The 23,236-nt window shown below is 38.4% G+C and overlaps 1 protein-coding gene across 5 annotated transcripts in view; it reads right to left on the bottom strand.

Moving 5' to 3' along the window:
- The window catches only part of AIMP1 (aminoacyl tRNA synthetase complex interacting multifunctional protein 1), an 82,593-nt gene that overhangs the window by 39,027 nt on the left and 20,330 nt on the right, over positions 1-23,236 (bottom strand). Inside the window, exon 1 of one of the 5 annotated variants that reach the window (XM_025208804.1) lies at positions 12,441-12,463. The exons of 2 other annotated variants lie outside the window; for them this stretch is intronic. Coding sequence is in view for 1 of the 3 variants with exons in the window: in XM_025208805.1 (XP_025064590.1) it covers positions 10,640-10,641 (2 nt within the window). In the remaining 2 variants the exon portion in view is untranslated. Of the gene's footprint in view, positions 1-10,595; positions 10,695-12,440; positions 12,464-23,236 lie in introns of those variants that run through there. 2 more of the 5 variants (XM_025208806.1, XM_025208805.1) reach the window with 2 other exon arrangements.

Here is a 23,236-nt window from a genome sequence, read left to right as displayed (position 1 = left end):
GGGTACCCGCGGCGTCAGCGGTAGGGGCAGCGAAGAGGCCAGCGGCACCCTGGAGAGGGAGGGGCCAAGTCGGCAGCTCTGCTGGAGGTACGCCCAGCCCAAGGACCGCTGTTGACAGCCAGAGTTTTGAGGCAAGAGGGAGGCAAGGCGAGGACGGAGTAGAGGCCAGAATAGGAAGACCCTAAGGTGGCGAATGGCCGGGGTGTAGGGGAGGACGGAGCCCTGAGATTGCCCGCAGAGGAACGCGTCAGCACTAAGGGATACCCCAAGGGAAGACCCCCCCACTGAAGACGTCATCAAAGTCGTGGCAGGCGGGTTTTGGGGTCCCCCTTGATACCAATCAGGGTAAACTTTGGGGCGCATCAGCAAAGCCCGGGTGGGCGAGATCTGGGGCCCGGGCGAAAGCGGCGCGTGATCTCCTGGTCGAGCGGCGGCGGGTACAAAATGTATACAAGGTGGCTAACTCAACTGCAGTGATCCTTGTGGGGGGGAAAAATATAAACTGCAAACTCTTGCAAGGAGTATACTACTACTACTAACGGTGGAAACTTTGCCAACAATAACAAAACTGCTACTAAACTTCAAAGTGAATAGAACTGGTACATTTTATAGTTTTTATCCAAGTTGGCTAATGAACTGAGGATCTAGAAATGAAGTTACATGATTATACTGGGTAGACGTTTTCCCACTTGTCAAATACATTTCCATAGATTTGGTATTATAACAATAACAGAAAAGCAACAGGTATTTCAGGTTCTAATGCAGAGCCAGCAGACCAAAATGAACTGCAGGACAGGCAGGGCAAGAAAAAAAATATGCAGTAATAAGATGTATATACAAATGGTTTCTAATAAGCAAAACTTTTTTGAAACTATGTGCTTAAATTAAAACACTAAACATATTTAAAACATTAAATGAATACCAATACAATTGTGATTTAATACTACGACAATCAATGCTGAGGGGTTGCAGGATTCTTATTTTCCTTCCTATTGTTTCACCCCTCTGGTCCCTCTGAATAATATGCTGAGACTAAAAGCAAGAGAAGAAAAAAAAAAAGTGAATATTATGATTTGGTGTACAAATTAATCTGTACAAAATGTTCATAAATTCAAATGAGAAAAGCAAGTCACTAGGATTTCAGAAAACCCATGTTTAAGACACTGCTGACCCTCTTTCAAATAAAACAAAGTTGTGGGAAACATAAAAATATTCAAATTAGTTAATATTCCTTAATACTACTGATTATTCACTCAAAAGCAGTAGAAATCTGCGCATTAGAAAAGTGATCAAATTTATTTTCTTGATATCTTTTTTTCATTTAAATAATTATACTGAAGGTTTGTTTTTTTTAACTGGAGCTTGAATATTGGAGCTTTATTGGAACTCACTTTTGATACAACAATTCACTGTTAAAACTACTCCTAAACATAAATGAATTCTTTTTAAAGAAGAAAGCTGCCTTAGGAGAAAAAGAAGAGAAAGGTGATACACAAATAAAAACCTGGACTTCTGATTCATGGTGCATTAATAACAAATCAAGAGCACATAAGAACCTGCATTTAAAGAACATATTTTAACAACAGCTATATGAAGACGAAGCTAAGATAGTAAGAGATTAGGCATTTATTAAAATGAGCACAAAGGGAAAAAGATTTTTTGCCCCCTTTTTGTTCCTTTTTTTTTTTTTTTTTTTTTTTTTTAAAGGAGAATAGGAGTTGAAAGCTGGAAAAATAAGTTTCTGTTCTTTGAAGAAATCTCTAAACACATTTATGGTTTTACTTGAAATTTAAAGTGGAAAAGGTCACAGATGCAGAAAATTATGATCAGAGGGGGACATTCCTTAAAAACAATATTTGCTAGAAGCAAAGAATTCAAACTTATGCTTGTTAAAATATGAAATTTATTTACATTTATTAAAAACGTATTCATCCTGAGTAGTTGAACACCATTTACTTCAATCAATGCAAATGGGTACGTGTATTTTCTGTAAGGATATTCAGTGCATATCTACTATCTTGTTCCTAGCCTATGGTGTAAAGCACCTCAGGAGTGACTTAAATCGTCTCTGCAGTGATATGGTCCATGCTTAAGCTAAATGCACGCAGCCTTCAAGAACAAGTTGAAATGAATAATATGCTGTACACATAACACTTTAGATCCCAAACTAATATAAAATAAACATCATCCTTAAATAATATTAATAAATTCTAGAGATATAAAATCTTAACCAAGGTGACAACGGGGAAAAAAACAAAAAAGCAATTTTTGCTTCTCCTTGTTGTACTGGGAGATATGAGCCATTTTCACATCCAAATATAAAAGTCACAGTAGCTTTGAATGAACAATTTAGTTAGTAAATGGACTTCTTGACCACCAAAGTTAACTCAATCAGTTTAGTAGAAAAAAAAATCATACATTAGAATAAATATGGTAAAGGTTCTTCCCAAATGAAAAATTTCTCTTACTGTTTCTGGAAATGAAAGTCAAGCTGGGGGCCAAATTCATCTTTGGTGTAACCCTCTTGCCTTGCTGGTAAATAATTTGATTTTGAAAACGTGCCTTTACAAAACTGCTTATCTTCAGTTATAAGAATTTCAGATACACTTCTTACGTAGGCAAAAACTGACAATGTTATTTGCGGAAAAAGAAACCCAGCATTTTTATAACTAAATGAAGGGATTCGAATGACAAGATACAGAAATGAAATCAGAAAATCCACAGAAATAATCTTGTTGCTTAATTGCTGGGGTGAGAATTGTTCACTTCTTTTCAAATTTCTGGCATTCTATTGAATCATTTACGTATCAGAGCTTTAGAACCAACTGACCACTTTCTTATTTGATTAAATGAAAATAAATGTCAATGTCTGAACAACTTACGCAAGCCTTGCAGGTACAAGGAAGTGCTACATCGATACCCACAAGTTGTTTAAATTTCTACTCTGATAAAATTGGTATCAAAGCTGGATAAGCCATATGTTAATTTAGTTCTTATATATACCTTCAGAAAGTAAAGAATCAGGGGTTACTTCACCAGTAAGCAAAGACCCTAAAGTATGCCTTTCCTTCCAGTCCAAAATGCCTAAATGGAGGGTAAAAAAGGCAAAATTTTTCACAAAATATAGAAATGTGAACAGAACGCAAAAAGAAATCTCTGTATTCTGAGGAAGATACGAAGGAGAGCAAAATCAAAATTTCTGAAAGTCTTTATTCCTTCATTCCCCAAATGTTGACTTTTTCAGATTCCTGCTTTTTGTAATAGCTGCCTTCCTTCTCTATCCAACTATAAATACTGCCTCCAGCTGGCTGCTGCAAGCTGCTGTAGTGTCTCATGTCAAAGAGTAAGGGGTGTTCTTTCTGGTCCCTAAACAAAGAAAATTAAGAAGGGTCCAAAAAGGTTAAATTAAAAAGCAGCAGGCAGTGTAGAACATAATAATCCTCTGCATTTATACAGCACAGATTATTATAGAATTTCTGTATACCTTACAAATAACACAATTAACCTACAATTTACAATGGCTCAGAGTTTAAAAAAAAAAAAATTGGAGGGCAATAAGGGGGCGGGGGAAAGAACCCATATGCACAACACCAGGGAGATGCCAGGAACATTTAACGCTGTTGTATTTCCTTGCTTTAAATATGTGGCCTTTTCTCCTCTTTAAAAGTGTTGCCAGTTGCAGATGATTTTTGCCAAACTAAAGAGCTAATGTTAAGGTTCTAAAATTCAAAAATAATAAACTGGGTTTGGAACCTATCCATTGTCCCAAGATGGATTCAATTACATTATTGGAAAGGAGGTCATTTCACCAGGAAACAGAATTTAGAAGCCAACTGGTTTCTAAACACTAAAAACATTCATTGTCAGTACTATTTTCCAACAATCGGTTTACAAAAGTCAATGTTTTAAAGTTTCTCAATTTTCCCTAGCATCGCTTAGTTAACGTTATCACATATAAATTATACAAACAATATTATTTATTCTATGTGATCTCAATTGCCAACCATTTTAGTAAGGCTCATTTCCCACTGCTCAACACTTTTTTACTGTGTGCACTGAACAGTTTTGAAGCAGTAACTTTACTTTTATTTTCAATTGGTATGGGAAGTACCACTGCAAATACCTTCACTCAAGGCAAGGGGGACCAACCTGTGGCGCAACCAGCCTCTGCATGTGACACAAATGATTGGTGAGGAACACAGTGAGTGGACAGGAAGCACAGTGGCAGAAAGCAGAGCAGCAGAGCAGGCAGGGGAACGGGATTGGAGTGGCACTCAGGGAGGAGGATGCAGGGCTAATTTGTGGAACACCTGCCAAAATGGTTGGACCCCTACTCTCACAAGGGACAGACTCCTTATTTCCTACTCCCCTCAGCACTGACTCTCTAACCTTCCTCTGCATTTTAGTGCAATTCATCAACTGTTCATCAATCAGAATCAGATAGGGGTGAAGGGGGACTGTTGGAAAAAAAGGAAGATTTTTACATTAGAATTTGTCCTCAGAAAGCCTTCACTATAACTATTCCTCCATTCCAAACTTCTCAATAAAAGGAAGAGTCAAGATCAATGGACTCATTCTAAATCGTCAATGTGATGAAGTAGTCGGCAGAGCCAATTGCACCTTGTCATGCATCCATAGGTGCTTCACAAACAGCTCCATGGAGGTGATTCTCCCTCTCTATGCAGCACAGGTCAGGTCGCAGCTGGAGTACTGTGTCCAGTTCTGGATGCCGTAGTTCAAACGGAAAGTGGACAATCTGGAGAGGGTCCAAAGAAGAGCCACTCATCTGATTGGAGGCCTGCAAGGAAGGCCCTATGAGGAAAGGCTAAGGGACCCTTAATCCCTCACTCTTCAGCCTCTCCAAGAGAAGGCTGAGAGGGGACTTTGTGGCAGTGTACAAATTCATAAGGGGAGAGCAACATGAAGCAGGTGACGATCTGTTTACCAGGGCACCCCCTGGAACAACAAGGAACAATGGCCATAAGCTGCTGGAGAGTAGGTTTAGACTGGACATTAGAAAAAAGTTCTTCACAGTCAGGGTTGCTAGAATCTGGAATGGACTTCCAAGGGAGGTGGTGCTCACCACATCCTTGGGGGTCTTCAAGAAGAGACTGGACAGGCACCTGGCTGGGATCACATGATCCCAGGTTTGGTAACCCTTTTCTTGCCTGCCAGGGGCAGGGCGTCAGACTAGATGGCCCACTGAGGTCTCTTCCGACCCTAGAATCTATGAATCTAAATCCCCATCACAACAAGTAACCTATGTCTTGTGCTCCCCATTATGGGATTTAGTAGGATCATGAGACAGCCAGTGCCACATACAGCCACTGAACACGAACACTAAACAAACAGCAATTGCAAGAGGGCTGCTCTTATTATTGCAAACAGTCCTCCAAGTAGTTGTCACTTTCATCAACAGCCAATTTTAGAGGGTTAGGAAACAGACTGGAGAAAAGGAGTTGTGCTCGAAAAGAATACACTTTAAAATGCTACAGAAGCCTGCTAAAAGTTGTCATTGCAATATGGGATTGTCACACAGACAAATGGACTACACATATTCTGTAACTAAGAACATGAGAGAGATGAGATTCCTTTGAACTGGATGCTAAATAAAAATCTAACTAGCTTAAAAGATGGAGAAAGCTACACACAGTATTTATTTAAGGGCAATTACTTTGCTAGGTTTTGGTCTGAAGTAATATAGCTTTCAAAGTTTTCAGAATTTTTTTTCCACGAGACTTCATTTTATCAATGTTTCTCTAAAAGTATCTTAAATTGACAAATTATCACCAAGAAGATCACTTTGTTTCTACAAAGGAAAACTTGTTCAAAGAGGAAGAAAGAGAACAACTCTTGTTAGGACTGTCATTTTTCCTAAAATCAGGCTTCTTGGCAGACTCAAACTTATGAAAGCCCATAAATACAATAAAACATGCCAGCTGTTTGCCAGACTCTGCTTTCCTTTACTCTGAATGCACATCATCTGGCAAACCACTTGCTGAACCAAACAGAAGAACCTCACATAACCTCACTACTCTAGAAAAGGAGGGAAAAAACGATTACAACAAAACAGAAAAAAATGGTAGGATGGGAAAAAATATTTGTTTTTATAAAATTATAAGCTTCCTAAACCAGAGTCCACTACAAGCAGCTAGGTTAGTGGCTATCATTAATATCAACTTGTGCCATATTAGCGAACACCAAGTGGTATTATTAAATATTTTTATTTGATTTTAGGAGGGGGGGAAAAAGTGACCTGCAGCAATTTCTATAGACCTGCAATTACAAATGTATTGCTACTAGAGAAAAGCAATGTAATTTTCAAATGAACTTTTTGAGGCAATTTGTGGGCATGATGTATTTCCTGGCAGATATAATAACCATCGTGATATGTGCCACTTGGTTTCCAAAGGGTAGATATTTAATTTTTTGTGACTAAGCAGTAGTTAAAAATGACTCTGTGGGAAGTTATAATAATAAAAATACAGCCTGGACTTCTATGCCCAAAACTTTCTCCTTAGGAATGGAAAATATGAAGGGATGGGTGTTTCTGCAACTCAAATGACAAGGCTCCAGAAGAATGAGATGTCCATACTTGAAGGTGCCATGAAACATACAAATGCCATTTTCACCAAGCTACAGGAAAACACAAACAAACACCCAAACTACATTTACACAGTTTCAGTACTTTGAATTCATGTAGTGGGAACAATTATCCTATTGGGGCAATATGCAAACTGATAATGCTTTGGTACTGCTCTTTACTAGATTGAGTGAAAAAGTGTGCCCTGTACTTGGCCTCTAAAAATATTTGTGTTAAGGTGAGAACCTTAGACTCCAATCAGGATCAGAGCTCCATTTTGCTAGCTGGTATCCTAACCAAAGGGTAAGACAGCTCCTGCCCCACTGTACTTAAATACCATTCAATCCATATCAAACAAAGTGCATAGGCACATCAACAATTATTTGTAATCACAAGGCCATCTGCTTTTCTGGATTTATTGGTAGCAATTCTGTTCTCATTGTACAGAACTGCAGGGGAAGAATATAGATTTCCCATACAGAATATCAATATACACCCTCAGTCTCATAAAGCAGGACGTTATACAAATATGAGGACATGGCCCCACTATACACGATTCTCAGCCGCATCAGGCTATTCTCTACTGACTTGATGGAGGCCACTAACCACAAACTGAAAATTTAACTTCATTGTCCATTGCTGTTAAATGATGAAATGAGTGGTATAAAGACAGATTTCAAGCAACATGCATATTGTATATCATATTAAGATGATGGAACTTCTATTTGAATTTGAAATAAATTATGAGAGTCTCACAGCAACGATCCTAAAGATAAATGAGAGCATTCATTTCCAAGAAATAAACATGAAAAGAAAAAAAATGACAACAACCTAAAAAGAATGGAGATACATTTAAGCAATCACAGCTGCAATAACATTTCATTTTATCTATCTGGGAAAATGAGACTACAGCCCAAACAGCAAGATTACTATATTTTTTTTTGTTGAACAATCAGTGCTGAAGACATTCATCCCCAGAGGGGTAAGCTACCATGGGTTACCTTTCACTTACTACAGGGTAATAATATGCACAAGATCAGTTACTGCAGAATAGCTCATACATTTTAAAATACGGCAGGCATTTCCCTTGTGATACTCATGTTTATGTGACACCCTTAGCTCTCAATGGAGAAGACCTAAATTTTCTTTCCTGACATAAGCAAATAATTGCTGGGATCAATGCTATAAAAAGTTGTTCCGTTTTTCCAGACATTAAATGTTCCAGATCTAAAAAGATAATTTAACTTTTCAAAACATTCTCAAGCTACTGGCTCCTGTGTAGCCAGTATTCACAAAACAATAACAAACGTAAGGAGTGTTAAAGTGATGCTGTGGCCATGATGGTCCAGGAATCACATGAGGCAAAGATTTTTGGACAGTGATACTTTTATTCTCCCAACTAAGTTGTATACTTTCCTACAAGTTATTTAACTTGCATCTTTTGCAGTATGAAACACAGTAATTGCTTTACAGCTTCCAAAAAACAATACATTTACAGTCTGTCCAAGAAGCTGTGTCAGTCCCAAAGAATGATCTGATAATTCTGGGAACTACAGGACAACCCCTTCTGGCTGCCTGATAATCAGGCTGAATCCCAGCTGCAGACAGTTACTTTTACTAGTCCTGTGAGTCTACCCCCTCCCTATTTTTAAAGCATGAAAAACCCCAACTCCCTATTTAACACACTACAGCACAGAGATTTTTTTTAGGAGTCTAATGGGACATCACACAAATAAAGGTGAAGAAGGTGCTATTCTAGGAATAAAAATGCTCAAAAAAATCAGAGAAAGATTGAAAGGAATAACAGCATTCACATGAAGCTTTAGGCTTCATGATGCAACTTAAAAGTAACAAAAACATACTTTTCTATTGTTAAAAGCATGCAGTCATGGTTTTCTCGGTGAAAAATATACCACAAGTCACACTTGCTTGTGTAGTATGCTGCTATTTCTCCTTGAGAAGTTTCAGAATTATATTTTACTTTGGTAAGAAGAGTTACCCCCTCATTCTTAAACCTTTTACCTAATTATGGGGCCTTGCATGCTCTCTTGTTTTCCTAGTTTCCTATTCCTCCTACAGTCATCCCTCCAACTTGAAAAGTGAAATACATAGGGCCTGTATGTTGACAATTAATTAGCTAATCACCACTTCCAACAACCACTAATTCTTTCACAATAAGAAAAAGGTGCTACCTATTTTATAAATTGTTTAAAAAGCCAAAAAAAAAAAAGTGAATCTGGGCCTGATATTTGCATGGAAAATTTGAACTTGATCCTAATGTAAGGTTAATTGATAATGCAGAAATTAGCACAGGCTCTAAAAGTGTAATTGGTTTTCAGGAATCATCAACATCAAAACTTTTCCTTTGCACCTTCAGGTTGGGTTCTACACCCAAATAAATCTTTTAGAAGGAAAAATTTGCAGTTAAAACTGGCAGGTTTAAAAAAAAAAAAAAAAAGAAGAAAAAAAAGATGCCTAATTGTCAGCTATGCCTTTTGAAAAGTTCCTCTTAAAATCTTATTGAAGGACAGTGGGATTTAGAAATTAGAAATAAACAGTAGCCATGATTTTTGTAAGTGGCTTCAGATAGGATTTAAGTGCGTCTTATTTAAAGGTATAGCAGCTCTTACTTCTGCTCAAACAATATACATGGAATTTTAAGGTTGAGAAATACAGCCCTAGCTTGGGCAAGCTAAACCTGCAGGGTCAGTGGGATCCCAGGGGAATTCACTCCCAAAAGAGTATTTGTACTGCTCCCATCTGTTGAGGATTGTCTGGGGAAAGGAGGAAACCCATTCCCCATGAAATGGGTGGAATAAGGGCCCCCAGAGCAATTATTCTGATTGCTTGTTGGACACCAAATATGGGGAGGACAGTTCTTTCCTTGAATATACATAGGGCATATTTTTTATTTTTATGTTAGATCAGAGTAAGTGTGTTTGGTTTCCATAATTTTATTTTAAGGAAGTTTTATGTGCTTAGCTGTAAAACTGGTAACTATAAAGTTAGGCTAACGAGGGAGAAACACTCAGGGACCTCTGACTTCGCAAGAAAAGGAATTTGCTTGCAAAATGCTACATTTTAAAATGTGTTATCTCCTCAAAAAAATCAAATCCCATGTTACAGTTTCCCTTGGGGTCTGCAAGACCATGCAGTAAGAACTATTTTTATTAAAAACTTAGAAGAATTCATAGCTACTAAAAAGGATCTGTTTTAAAGACTCTCTCCCTACCCTTATAAATATCTGGAGAGAGAGCTCGAGAATGGAAGTGCCAACTCAGCATCAGTAATAAAATAGAAATAGAAAACACACAGTGTAGATTGAATAAAAGAGAGGATCACTAACTCCTTTCTGTGCAGTTCAGACGAGGTCTACTTCAACTCTAATGGACAATACTTTTAGCAATCTTTGATAATTCCCCATACAAGTTACTGTTTATAACTTCTGGTGCCACCTTCTGGAATTTTTTGTCGTAAATCTTACGAGTTTGGTCATTTTTGCTTTTTAGATTCTCAAAGTTAACATTCTGCAGCAAGACATTAACATGATAAGTAAAGATAGCTCTTAATCACTGAAACAAAGAATGTGTCAGGGGCTAAAAATAACCATTTTAGCTCATGAAATATAAAACAAACAATATAGATCTGTACAAAAGCTAAACCAAAATAAATTAATAGAACTTCATCAAGAATCAATTTCATCTTCCCCATATACTAACAAAGTGTTTTCTCCTACATAAGCCAGTTAAGGAAAATACTGTCCAAAATACCTGTCTTACCTATCTTAAAGCACAGAAGTAGAACAGTCTCATTTAAAAATTGCTATAAACATCTGACTTGTAATGGTATTGTCCATTTTATAGAAAACCAATCATTTCACACATTCAGCTCCCTCTCTTCACTAACTTGAGCTGGTTTTACATTTGATAAGTTGAATTTCACGTGAAAACAAGACAAATTTTTAATGAAAACAAAAACACAGTGAAGACCCAGAAGTGGTTTTCTACATTACCTAATGAAGAGAAAAAATATTCAGTTTGGAAATGAAGAGCTTACATTAGCTTCTCAGTCACGCCATTTGCTAATGTGGGCTGGCAGCAACTGGTTCCTGTCAGTCATTCGTAGTCACATTTCACTTCAAAAGCATGCTAGTGGCATCTGCCACATTATATTTTTGGAAGAAAATGGCTTCATCAGAACATATCCATATGTAAGCTGGTTACAGGACTTGGATCAACAATTACTATTGTCCTGAGAAATGTTTCCCCACTTAAAAACATAAAGAGCATTTTGCATGTTCTCTCGTTCCCAAGAAACTAGAAAGGTAGAGAAAGTCCTGAAGGGACTTCACAGGCAGAAAAATATACCAGAGCACAGAATTTCAGAAGCTGAGTTCTGGAACCAGAAGTTGAATTCTGTTCAACCACGTATCTACTATTTGTGCACAGATGCTCACAAATCTGCGCTGAGTTCAGCTGAGCTTTGCAGTGCAAACCAGATCTAAACCCTCCACATTCACGAAGTTCGTTTAATACAGCAGACACCGCATAGACCAGGGGTGAGCAATGTCTTGGAGTGGGGGCTGCTTTAAATTAGCTTAGCTCTTTGCATGGGCCACTCCCAACCTGGCCTACGCTATCACTTCAGTGACCACTCCTCACTGAAGTGCAACTGCCACAGCTTCTCCAGACACTACACAGGCAAAGACCCCTGTAGCTGGGAACAATGCTGAAGCACTCAAGTTAGACAGGCTGGATAAAATGCATCCATAGGCTAAATCTGACCTATGGGCTGTAGGTTACCAACTCCTGTTGTTCTAGACGATGAGAAAAGCAGGGCTTAGAGTGCTTCTCTCTTGACTGCGAACAAAAAGAAATACTTCCTTCCCCAGTACAGAGAGGATGCAATTATTTTGTCTTGAAAGCCATCAGGCACTGTAATCAGAGCTCGGTGGATGCCTGTGTATATGCTGATGCACCCTAGTCAAGGGGAAGGCTTTGCTAGGGAAGCACACTTGTAAACAGTGAGCCATAAATTGGGAAAGCAGAGACAAGTGTCCTGATCTCAGTGGCTGCAGGCTCCTGTCCTCCAAGTAGCCATGCTGGCTGGCTGTTCACCTGAACCGAAATTCCTACTTTTAGAGAGCATCTTACAAAAAACAACTTCCTCAGCTACTCCAAGTTCTTGGAGACATGACCTTGTTTCTCCCTCTCCAGGAGGACGCTCTGCTGTGCTACTGGCCCAGAAGCAGGCAGGCAGCGAAGTGATCCTGGTGCCCACCTGCCTCCTGCAACAACTCCTTTTTCCAAGCTTCTACCAGAGACATCAACCAAATCAACAACATGCTGAGTTTCCCCCTAAAATGCCTCCCTATTCCTGCAGCCCAAACCATTCTTGGCTGCCACTGGTGGCTGACAAGCAACCAAGACTTGCAGGATGAATGGCTTCTGTGCTACTGCTTACAGAAATTTGTAAATATGTTAATGGGCATATTCATAAAAATATAAAATGGGTATATTCATAAACTATAAAACACTTGTGAAATTTAGGGTATGAGCAGGCTGGCCAGCTCACGCCCAACCGTGTTCTCAATAGCATACATCACGTTCACAGGACAGACATCATAACAGCCATCTGTATTAATAGGAGACCCTCTGCCAAGTGTCCTGGATTCCTGACCACAGGACATAGGTTTCAGATCTGCAGAAGTCCTAAAGTTTGTAGGAGGGAAGCTGAAGAGTGGGACTCTACTCCCGTAAAATGTGGAATGGCCATAGCAACTGAGGTATACTTGTACTCCTGGAAGCCAGAACACTGTTCAATCCAGTTCTTGTCCATACACCCCTCACCACAGTACCTTAACAGAAGTGAGACTTCTATCAATACCAAGTACCTGGAAGAGGAAAAAATAAAGTTTCAATGGTTCAGACAATGGCAAATAGTAGGCATCTCTTTCATGAGGAAAGAATGAAAGCACTACCCCAAACATCAGCAAAGATTACTATTTTAGAGAACATTTTTTTCCAAAAGCAAGGTTTTAGGGTTTGTTTTCTTTCTATACTTGCTTATAGATTGCCATGTGTACTACTTAATGTGCTAAGTATTTTTAATGTTTGATGCAAAATTATGTTATAATTTGATACCATCCCCCAACTTCTTCACAATTAATATGGACTTCAACAGAAAAGGTCTGTAAATGTATTCGTCAGCTACACAAGAATGAAACTCCATTATTTTTTAAGGAACTGTTCCTGAAAACACCATTTGCTTCAATAGGACCATTTGCAGGAAGGAACCATTAAGTGTAAAGTTGGTTGACCAGGATAAAATACTAGCACCTTATCCACAAATAAAGACAGGAAACTTAAAAAAAAATAAGAAAATATCAATTAGAGGAAACAAGAATATAGTATAGAATAAGCAAATGGCTAGAACAGGGGTTGCACTTCAAAAATATTGGGGCCTGGGAACGTATTTGAGGCAGGTGTTTTTAATTGGCTTCTTTAAGCTGGAAAGTTAACATCTCTTTATAGCTAGTTTGTACTGAACAAAAGTAAGTGTTCAAAAAGAAATATTTGTGCCTTTGCCCCTAGAAACAGACAGGGATCTATCAAAAAGTAAGTACAACATTTTAGGGACAACCTTATTTCATTTTCCTTCTGTGAATCTTAAAGTGATTACTAGATTTTAAGAAGTGTGCAAATAATTTTTTGGTCTAGTGTTCAAGAAACCAAAAGAAAAAAAAAGAAACCATTGAAAAGACTGTTGTGGGTTGAGTCCACACTTTTCACTCAACTTGAAATGCAACACTTAATTATATATTTGGATCATTTAATCTTATTATTGTTATTATTTTTAATTTAGGTCAATCTTGAAACAACCCTAGTATGAAAAACTGGAATGTTCCACTTCCACATTTTCAAAATGAAATGTTGACTTTTCCCTTCCAAATTCCCCCTCCCCATTTCTTGGGTGAATTCTTGCACTGAATTCTACCCGAAAGCTTGCAAAGAATTTTGTTTCCACTACTCAGTTGGTCTAATAAAAGATATCACATCTACCCAAAGAACCTTGCCTACCTGAATTCACAAAGTTTCACTTCTCCTGAATCTGCATTTTTCAAACACTTTTACTCTTTTCTGAAAAATGTTCATATGGCTCTAATCATTATCCCCCTTTTCTAAATGAGGAACATGAGAAACAAGTGTATGGAAAGACTTGTCCAAGCAGAACAGCTAGGGATAGACAAATTCTCCTGAATTACGATTTTATATCCTTCCTTTCTGTGTTGACTCTCATCTTGTGTAACCTTCAGCAATTATCAGACCATTTAAAGGAAAAAAATTAGACTTTACAGTAATCCTACCAGGAATGTGACCTTATGGCCTTCACCTCTAGAGCAGCTGTTGCTAAGCATACTGAAGTTAGTGTATTCAGCCATGTGCAAGTATGTACACTCTTGTTGAACTAGCAATTCCTCATTGCCTTAGCCAACTGAGGCTGCTGGAATGATCCACTCACTTATCTACTGAGCCTGAAATGAGATGCCACAAAAAAGCTGTATGTTAAACTGTAATGGAGAAACACTCTGGGACAAACTAAATCCAATAGCCAGGGAACATTTCTGAAAGACGGGTCCTGAACTAAACAAGTAAGCTGTAAAACATCATTTCATGCTCAACTGAGGTTGTCAGGAAAGCTCCTGGTGAGAAGGAAATGGAAAGAAAAGCCTCCTATAATAGGAGTTTATGCCAAGAAAACTGCACCAAATGTCTCCAAGAAGAAGTTTGCAAAGTCTAGTTTTTTTAAAGGATCATCAGTATGTTTTATGCACTGTCAGCACTTTTTTATAACACAATCTGAAAATGGATCTGCTTTCAGATAATTAGGATGTGAGACAATGCACTAGGGAGTCATTTAAGACAGGGATCCAATTTTAACATGGGGACCAAAAAACTCCAGTTAACTAGCATATAAGAGTTAACAAGCACAGAAGAGTTCTTTTGCTGTCAAATTTATTTTTCCAAGTTATTTTTTGTTTCAGTGGAAATTAATTATTATAGAAGCCCGAGTTCTGACCCCATCGTTAAGTTCGTCTGTAAATCTCCAATGCAAATCCTATTACCAACTGCCCTTTAAACTCTTTGTTAGAGCTACCAATTAGTTTGCAAACATGTATGCTACAAAATAGGCTAGGGACAAAATAATCCCACAGGTTGAATAGTTTGTTATTAAAAATGTAAATGCTAGGCTTATCAAAAATTACTTGTTCTGAAGATAGTTCCCATTACTCTGATTAAATCAGCCCACATGTACTCAGCACAGGAAGAATTGCATATCCTCAAATTTCACAAGCCATTTCATTCATTCAAGCAGAAGCATTTTCTTTGGAATACTACAAATGGCAAAAATAGAAAAAACAACTCATGGGTTTGCTCAGTAAAACGTATCTACTTGAGATTTGCCCAACATCTTCCTCTTCAAACATCATTTAATAGAAATCCTTGCTTGATGACCATAGCAATGACGTCAAGGATAATACCTTCCCTTGTCTGTCATATTCATATATGTAAGATGATCCATAATTAACGCTTATGATTGTGTGCGTTATTGACACTAGTTTTCAATGTTCTCATCCTTACTTGAGCATTCAAACATGCAATAAAGATGACCTTTATTTACTTACTCTCCCTCATGCCTTTTCCCAAGTTTTAGGAAGGTGTGCACCTGACAATTTCCTGCATATTACACACAGTATGGCACAAAAGAATGGAAAAGCATACCAGAGTACAGCAGAAGGACAAGAGGCTATTAAAGATGTCAACTTATTTACCAATTTATCTATTTACTTCAAACCCTATCCTTGAAGTAGAGGACAAGACTGATAGAGAGAGACAGCAGGAGAAACAGGAAATAACAAATATCTGAGGAAGAACAAACAAGAGGGTCTAAAAACAAATTCCTATAGGGACATACTGTATTGCTAATGGGCAATAAAGTGCACTTATGTGGAGAGTAATTAGGGAAGGCGTAAAGTAAGTAGCAGGGGAGAGAACAACAAGTAGATGAGCTGAGATTCCTCCTATGCAATTCACCTTTGCCTTCACCTTGCACTGACTTCAGTGAGATTACTTCAAATACAATACTGAAAAGCAGAATGCTGGTATTCAAATGCTAAATTTTCCTAAATATCTCCATCAGTATTATTATTATTATTATTGCTGTCATTTTATACTAGAAAACAATTCAAGACAGTGATAAGATAGGGAAGTTTGAGAGCACCTCATTTTATTGAGCCTGTAGGGTCTATTGTTTTAGTGGGATTTCCAAAGAAGCAAATATGGTTTGAGACAATGCATAGAAAAAAAAACAAGGAAACAAAAAATCCCCACCATATTTGGTTCATTTCTGTGCTGTCTGATTATCTGTTATTATTGAGCATTCTAAGGTTGCTGCACACTTTTAGCATTACTGTATTTTCAGCATGTCAGAAGCCATGTTCTGACAGGTACCTCTTATTAAATGAAATATCCTTCAACATTTTCTGTTATACTTACATCTACAAAGAAGTATATTACATATCTAAATAAATAACTTCAACCGTGTCAGAATAACAATCCTAGTATTCCTAAAGTCTAATACAAAATATTTGTAACAGTTGCATGTTACCAAACAAAATAGTATTTTTTATTACAACCAAAAAGTGCTTTCCCTTTTCTTTATATACAAATGATGTCATGCTGCTTTGCATCATGCTGACAGGAAACATGGAAGCTACATTTTAAAAAGGAAACACCTACTTGAAACATGCTGTGTACCTGCTGTGAATTTAGCAATTCAAAGTCAAATGACATACTTTAGTTGATCAAGTAAGCAAAAATAGCATCTGGAATGGGCTATGAATATAACTGGCTGCTGAGAGATGTGGAAAAACCAACCCCCCCCATCACCAAATGGTGCTTTACTTTCAGCTCGGTGTGCCCCTGAGCTGAGCACAGCACATGTCCAGGAGACGAATTACGTCAGTTTGACACAGCTTGCCCAGCATCTGTATGTATCGCATGCTTCATCAGGGCTTTTTGGCACTTTTATCTACAGCGGATTGAATTAGTTACTGAAGCACACTGAAGCATGCGATATATACAGATGCTGGGGAGCGTGTCCATGTCTGTCAGCAACTAACACGAACATCTTAAAGGGAAATTGATATCTTACCCAATCATAGATTCTCACCAAACCTAGATCTAGATAAAACTGGTTTATTTCCTCCAAAAGGAGAGGACAAAGGGAAAGAGAGAAGGGCAAGGGAAGCTTTTGGGTAGCAGTGGGGTAATGTAGTTGCAATAGTCGACTAAAAATATAATAGGCAAGGATTTTTGTGGGCGATATCTGTTATTGGGCCAACTGTATAATTGGGAGGGACACAGACAAGCTTTCAGGTACCCCATACCTTTTTTCAGGTCCCAGAAAAAATAGACACAGTAGAGGTAAATCCTCCTTTATACATAAGGGGTGCATACATTTAAAGTAATCCACCTTAAAATAAGCCACGTCAGAGCATACACACATATAGCTCCTTGGCATGGTGGCAGACATCCTGTGAACTAAACAGACTTAATGCAGCTCAAGATAATACACCTCGGAGGTGTGTTATCTTGCACTGTACTTAAGCTGACTCTGCTCCACAAACGTGTATAGGCTCTGACAGTAAGTTGCCTTAAAAAAAATTAAGGTAGCTTAACTGTCAGAAAGTTAGTACTTGTGTACACTCCCAAGGTGAGCAATCTTGCTACTTTCCAGGAGACTTCCTCAACTTAAATGCCACCAACATCCAATAAAAGGTAAGGGATGGATATTTGAGTTGGTTTGGTCTTACAGAAACCAACTGAAGCTATACAAACAGGATAACTTTTTCAGCTTCTTTTTAAACCTACTATAGACTATTGTTTGAAGGGCCCAGCTCCCTGAACTAGCATTTACTTTATTATGGCAGAAGTGTTGCTACCCAGAATTAGGAAAGCTTTTTGCTTTTTCTTAATCAACTTTCTACCTCAGGTCAGATGACATATTTAGCATGCATGGGAAGTATATTTAGAATACTTCCCAAAGACAAAATTATCTAATACACTAAACCCAATCCTTCTAGTCAGCATGCGACTGTTTCAGACGTACTCTTTCAATCACTAGAAAGACCTCCAGCATTCTGATCCTTCACCTGAATTCTGGTTGGCATTTGTGAGTTACTACTTCAAACTTGGGATCCCTGTGATTTAATGGAAATTCATAGGAAACAGATAAAACACAAAAAGATAGGCAAACCATCTAAAAACCATCCTTTTTATGTGCAAAGGCTTTATGCAGAGAAGAAATTGTTACGAAATACTATTTGGTCTCATTTAGAGAATGTAAGAACCAATCAGACCACCTCTTTTCAGTAGCATGATCTGAATAACTAAAGATTTTCACAGTGTGGTATTACTTTCTCACTGATCGAGATGACTAGTTTATTAGTTTGTCTGGACAAGAAGTCAAAGGGGACTGGCTGACCCTTTGATTAGAAGAACCAAAAGCACTCAGTTCACAAACTCCTTCTTGTTGGTTTGGTCACATTTGAATGAGAATATCAATGGTCACTTGGATGCTCAAAATTCACTATCTATCACTCTAAATGTAGTCATTCTTGGCTGGTTTTAGCAAGTTGTAGCCATTATTATTGCCTTTGTTAGGGAATATGCCAGTAAGTTTTGTATACAAAGGGCTAAGCCAAAACTAAAAGCCTGGCAACTACTGCCCAACGTCAAACATTTTAGGACAGATGAAAAAGTAGCAGTTACTTAAATGTCAGATGGATTTGGGTGCCTATGGCATTCAAGGCACTTTTGGGTCTGGCTCAGGTCTTCCTCATGAAGTTCAAATTGTCTTTACCAATATGAAGGAATGGTCTAAAACATAAATCTTATGAAATACACGCCCTTCCCCTCTTCAAACATGCAAGCTTGATAGCTGTCCAAAAGAATTTTTTGGAAATAGTTCTAGCTGGAGGAACCGGAACTACCTTCAGTATGCCTAGGAAAACAGAATTCAGGCCTGTTACATTATGAAGAATCTTTTTAATTAGCATCCTTGCTTACGGTGGTATTTCAGAAGTGTTCTTTCAATGGAAAACCCAGGTGTTAGATCTAGAATCTTCCTGCCTCAGGTGTATAATTCAGACATGAAACACTTTTCTGATCCCATGTCCATTTCATAAAACATGCCTTTAAATCAGAAGACTTGATTACTAGTTTCCACTGCCATGTCTAGGGCTGACAAGCAATGGTACTTTGCTGTCAGCCCTAGGGCCTCAGGGTATGGGGCTTACTCCCTGCATCATCCACAAAACCATTTCATCCAAATATTAGCAGCTTAATACGGTTGTCTTTAGTTGGTTATACTTTAAAATATTTTTCTTGCCAAGCACTCAGAACGCCTTATTTGGGAGCATACCTTAGTCTCACACCCCCTCCTAAACAATTTGGTAACTTCACCTTCAACGTGATGGAAAAAAAATAGAAGAAAACTCATTTAGAAGGAATAGTTTTGGAAGTAGGTGAAAAAAAATGTAAGGAAGTAAGTGACAGATGGTTTAATGGATACAAATTTTATAGTCACTCAGGTGCTAATGGCACATAATCAGTTAGATAATTTTACAGCTCTAACCAAGTAAATGACAACAGCTGGATTGTATTTTATTTATACAATTCTTTCATTGGGACTTAGCATATACTTGGTATAATGCTTTGCAGAAACTCAGTGAAACATGAAAACAATTTAAAATTTAGGTACTGAAAAGTTTGCTATTGTAGAACAACACCCTGGCTGCAGCATATTTATTAATACACTACATTTCCATAAGAACTAATAGAATTCACTTGTAACGTGCTGCTTGAGAGGACAATTTGTTGCTGTTTTCCCTCCTCAATATTTTCCATGTCATCTGGGTTTTGTTGTTTAATAATTCTTTTTAGTCTAAGCACAAAGCTTGACAGTATGTAAGCAAGCATGAGCTCATATAATGTTTTTTTTCCCCCCCAAGTTATGTCTCTACTTTTCTTCATATGTACAAAAAACTGTATGGAATTACAGCTTAGAAATGTGTTGCTGATGCCAGAAATATCATTCATACACACACACACAGATAGATAGATAACCATTGATATAGCTATATATGATAAAATTATGTATTTATTTTACACAAGGCAAACATAAAACCACATGGGCTGCTTAACTGACATCATTAAACATTTTTAAATCAGACCCTGAAAACAATGGCAGGCTTCTATCAGCCAGGAATAGGAGAGTGAAATATCAGGGTGAGCAGTCCCAGTAACAAGGTCTGGGGCTATGCTCCTGTGAGAAATTCAGGACCCATTATTATTTGTAGAAGATATAGATGAGGAACCTGAGACTTCTGTTCAGGTGCTGTTTCTGGATCCTGTAGGAAGCTTCATCTGATTAATAATGAATGTGTCTTCTCTCCCCTGCCTGAAGAAAAATATTTCAGTTTCTCCTCTATTTTCTCTGCACTCCCCAAACCTTCTTGACTATTACTGGGGAAGTGAAATGGATGGAGCTTCAAGTCCCACAATGCCAGCCATTTTCTCTAGCCTTTTCAGCACACTCCAACTTATCATTTTGATTGCAAGCACCGGAGATGTATACAATATTGTATTTTGATCTCGCTGTTGCTGAGCTCAGTGATAAAATTGGCTCTGTTCCTACTTGCCATTCTCCTATCTAGTCAACCAAATCATTAGCCCTTTTCTGCAACTAGGAACCTCATAGTCAACTGCTTCTCTACTTTATCCCCTAAATCTCTTCAGAGTTGCTGCTTCCCAGGTACAGTACAGTCCTCAACTTTGTAGCCATGGCCTGCATTCCTTGTTCTTGGATGTATAATTTTGTATCTGACTACATTAAAACAAAATATTCTTTGAATAGATTCAAGTTACCGGGGAATTCAGATCACTCCATAATGACAACCTTGCCTTCATCTTTTTTACATTTCCAGCAACCTGTGTGTCATCAGTAGGGTTTATCAGTAGTCATTTTTTCATTATTTATCCAAAATTTTAAACATGTTGAATAGTTTTGCCTCTAGGAACATGACCAGTAAATGATCCCCCATTGACAATTACTAATTGAAGTCTGTCAGTCACCTAATTCGCAATCCAATGTAGTCTAGTAATATTGTATAATGTTAAATTTTAAATAAAATTTAAAAAAAACCAAACACCTTAGAGAATATATTTTATTAATGCAGTTGCCATTATCAAACTTTCAGATCACATTTTTTTGTGAAAAAATATTTCCCATGAAATTATGTAAATGACATTACATTTCTGTCTTTTAATTCTTTGTCAGTTTGAGTCCTGTATTAATTTTTCCATTATTTTGCTCAGGATTGACATATGGTTAATCAAGGTTTAATTAACTTGTGCATCCTGATTCCTCCTTTCTGGAATTGCCTGGTTATTTCAAGATTTATTAAAATCACTCCCTTTTCTCACGTACACCTGGCTTTAGTAAAGAAGGGTAGGAAAGTAGTTTCCATTCCTTTAACTTCCTTCATTGTGTGTTGGTTCTCTTTTTCAACAATCATTCTGCTTGCCTTTGCTCGTGCACACAGTTTTCCTAAGCAGCAGCATAAAAAGCTGTCAGTTCGATTTATGCTAGTAGCATTCTGAACAGGAGCAGACACTGCCTATGATCCTGCTACTTGATTTCTTCCAAAACTCTAACCTCCAAAAGAGGCACTGAAGTCATTTCCTTGACGTCACAAGGGCTGTGTCCAGATGGTATGTGGCGCTACAGACACGTCAGCTATTGTCCACACTGCAAGGGGGCAGCGCAGGAGTTTTTTTGATCCCAGGATATCAGGGGCCAAAAAAAACCTGTGCAAAAAAAAAGAAAAAAAGGGGGGGGGGGGGGAGAGAGGGACACACTGGATAAAAAAGAGGGGGGGGGGGGGTGGAGAGAGTGACACACTTGGGGGCAGCATTTGCCGCTCAAAACCAGAGCCTGGACAGCTGGAACCATACTCCAGCTGCCACCCAGGTTCCGAGCAGCAGGATCATTGCTGCTGCAGCCCACGAGGTCCCCAGGACCTCAGGTCAGGCTGCTGGGGCCAGCCTAGTGCTGGGTCCAGCCTCCCCTACCGGGGGGGGGGGGTGGAGAGAGTGACACACTTGGGGGCAGCATTTGCCGCTCAAAACCAGAGCCTGGACAGCTGGAACCATACTCCAGCTGCCACCCAGGTTCCGAGCAGCAGGATCATTGCTGCTGCAGCCCACGAGGTCCCCAGGACCTCAGGTCAGGCTGCTGGGGCCAGCCTAGTGCTGGGTCCAGCCTCCCCTACCCCACTTGGGGTACCTTGGTGCATGCCAGAGGACCCGTGGCACAGGCATTCCCCAGGGACAACTATCAGCAGCACACGGTATCCCACTGCTAGTTGTCCCCAGGAACTAAGCATGCATGCTTGTGTGGATGCAGCCAAGAAGGCAGCATTGCTTCAGCTGTTTTCAGTACCAGAAGAGCTAGGATTCTTTTTTTAAGAAACATAAGAAACCTCAAATCATGAAGAAAGCAGAATTTTCAGGAGCTAATTAATAGATTATTATGAGGCTCTAATCTACCTTTCATATTTACACTTTTTTTCCCCCAACCCAAAAAAGCATAACATGCTGTATATTAGTATCTTGTTAAGCAGGTTTTGTCTTCAGTAACCTGGACTGCAGACATTTGGAAACAACCCCACATTATATGTGAAGACAACTTGTGTACCAAAATTTAAAAAAAATGTTTATTTACTATATAATTAATGATGCGTGTCGCAGTTGCTTTACCATAACTAGCATTTAATTAAGCACACAAATTTATACACAAAATGGATTTTTATTAAATAAAGACTTCAAACCTTTTGTATACAGAAACTTCTGCATAAATTTGACACCTGAGCCAACCAAAGTTCAGGTAGGGAGAGGCTAGGAAATAAGAGTGAAAGACCAAGGTGTGCTCAGGGGATGATCCACAATGATGACTCCTTCTGCCAAAAGCTGGGTTTCAGGGCTGTGATGATAACTGCCAGTCTCTTACACCTTTCACACAACTGCACAATGCTTGGGCCCTCCACAAGGCATGAATATAAATGTGACCTAAAGTGACATTTATGAAACTAACCTCTGAAGTGAACACCTCCCTCCCAACTCCTTCCAGTTCTTTTCTTATATGAAAAAGCAAAGAATCTGCAACTCCAGTTTTGGCAAAGGTTCAAAGACGTAGCATATTTGCTATTTAAACGTTTTAAGTAATTTCAGTGTACAGACTGGCACATAATTTGTATTAAATCATTTTTTAAATATGTATGTTAAGTCTAAGTGAAAGAAAATACCATCTTTATGTAAATATAAGACAATCCTAATTATAAGATGACCCCCCATATTAAGATAATATGGAAATTTTGTATAAATTTGTTATAATGTTCAGGTATACAACATAATGGTTGGAGGTTTGCCTTGAATTTGTCCCCCTCCCACTGCTACAACAGGGAAAAAATCTGGGAGAGGGGGGGTCAGGTAGCCCCCTTGCTTTCTGTTCCCCCCCCCCACAACTTCT

This window comes from Alligator sinensis, unplaced genomic scaffold, assembly GCF_000455745.1.
Source record: "Alligator sinensis unplaced genomic scaffold, ASM45574v1 scaffold1092_1, whole genome shotgun sequence".
NCBI lineage: Eukaryota > Metazoa > Chordata > Crocodylia > Alligatoridae > Alligator > Alligator sinensis.
The sequence above is the reverse complement of the archived record's forward strand: the minus strand, read 5'-3'. Positions and strand labels throughout refer to the sequence as shown.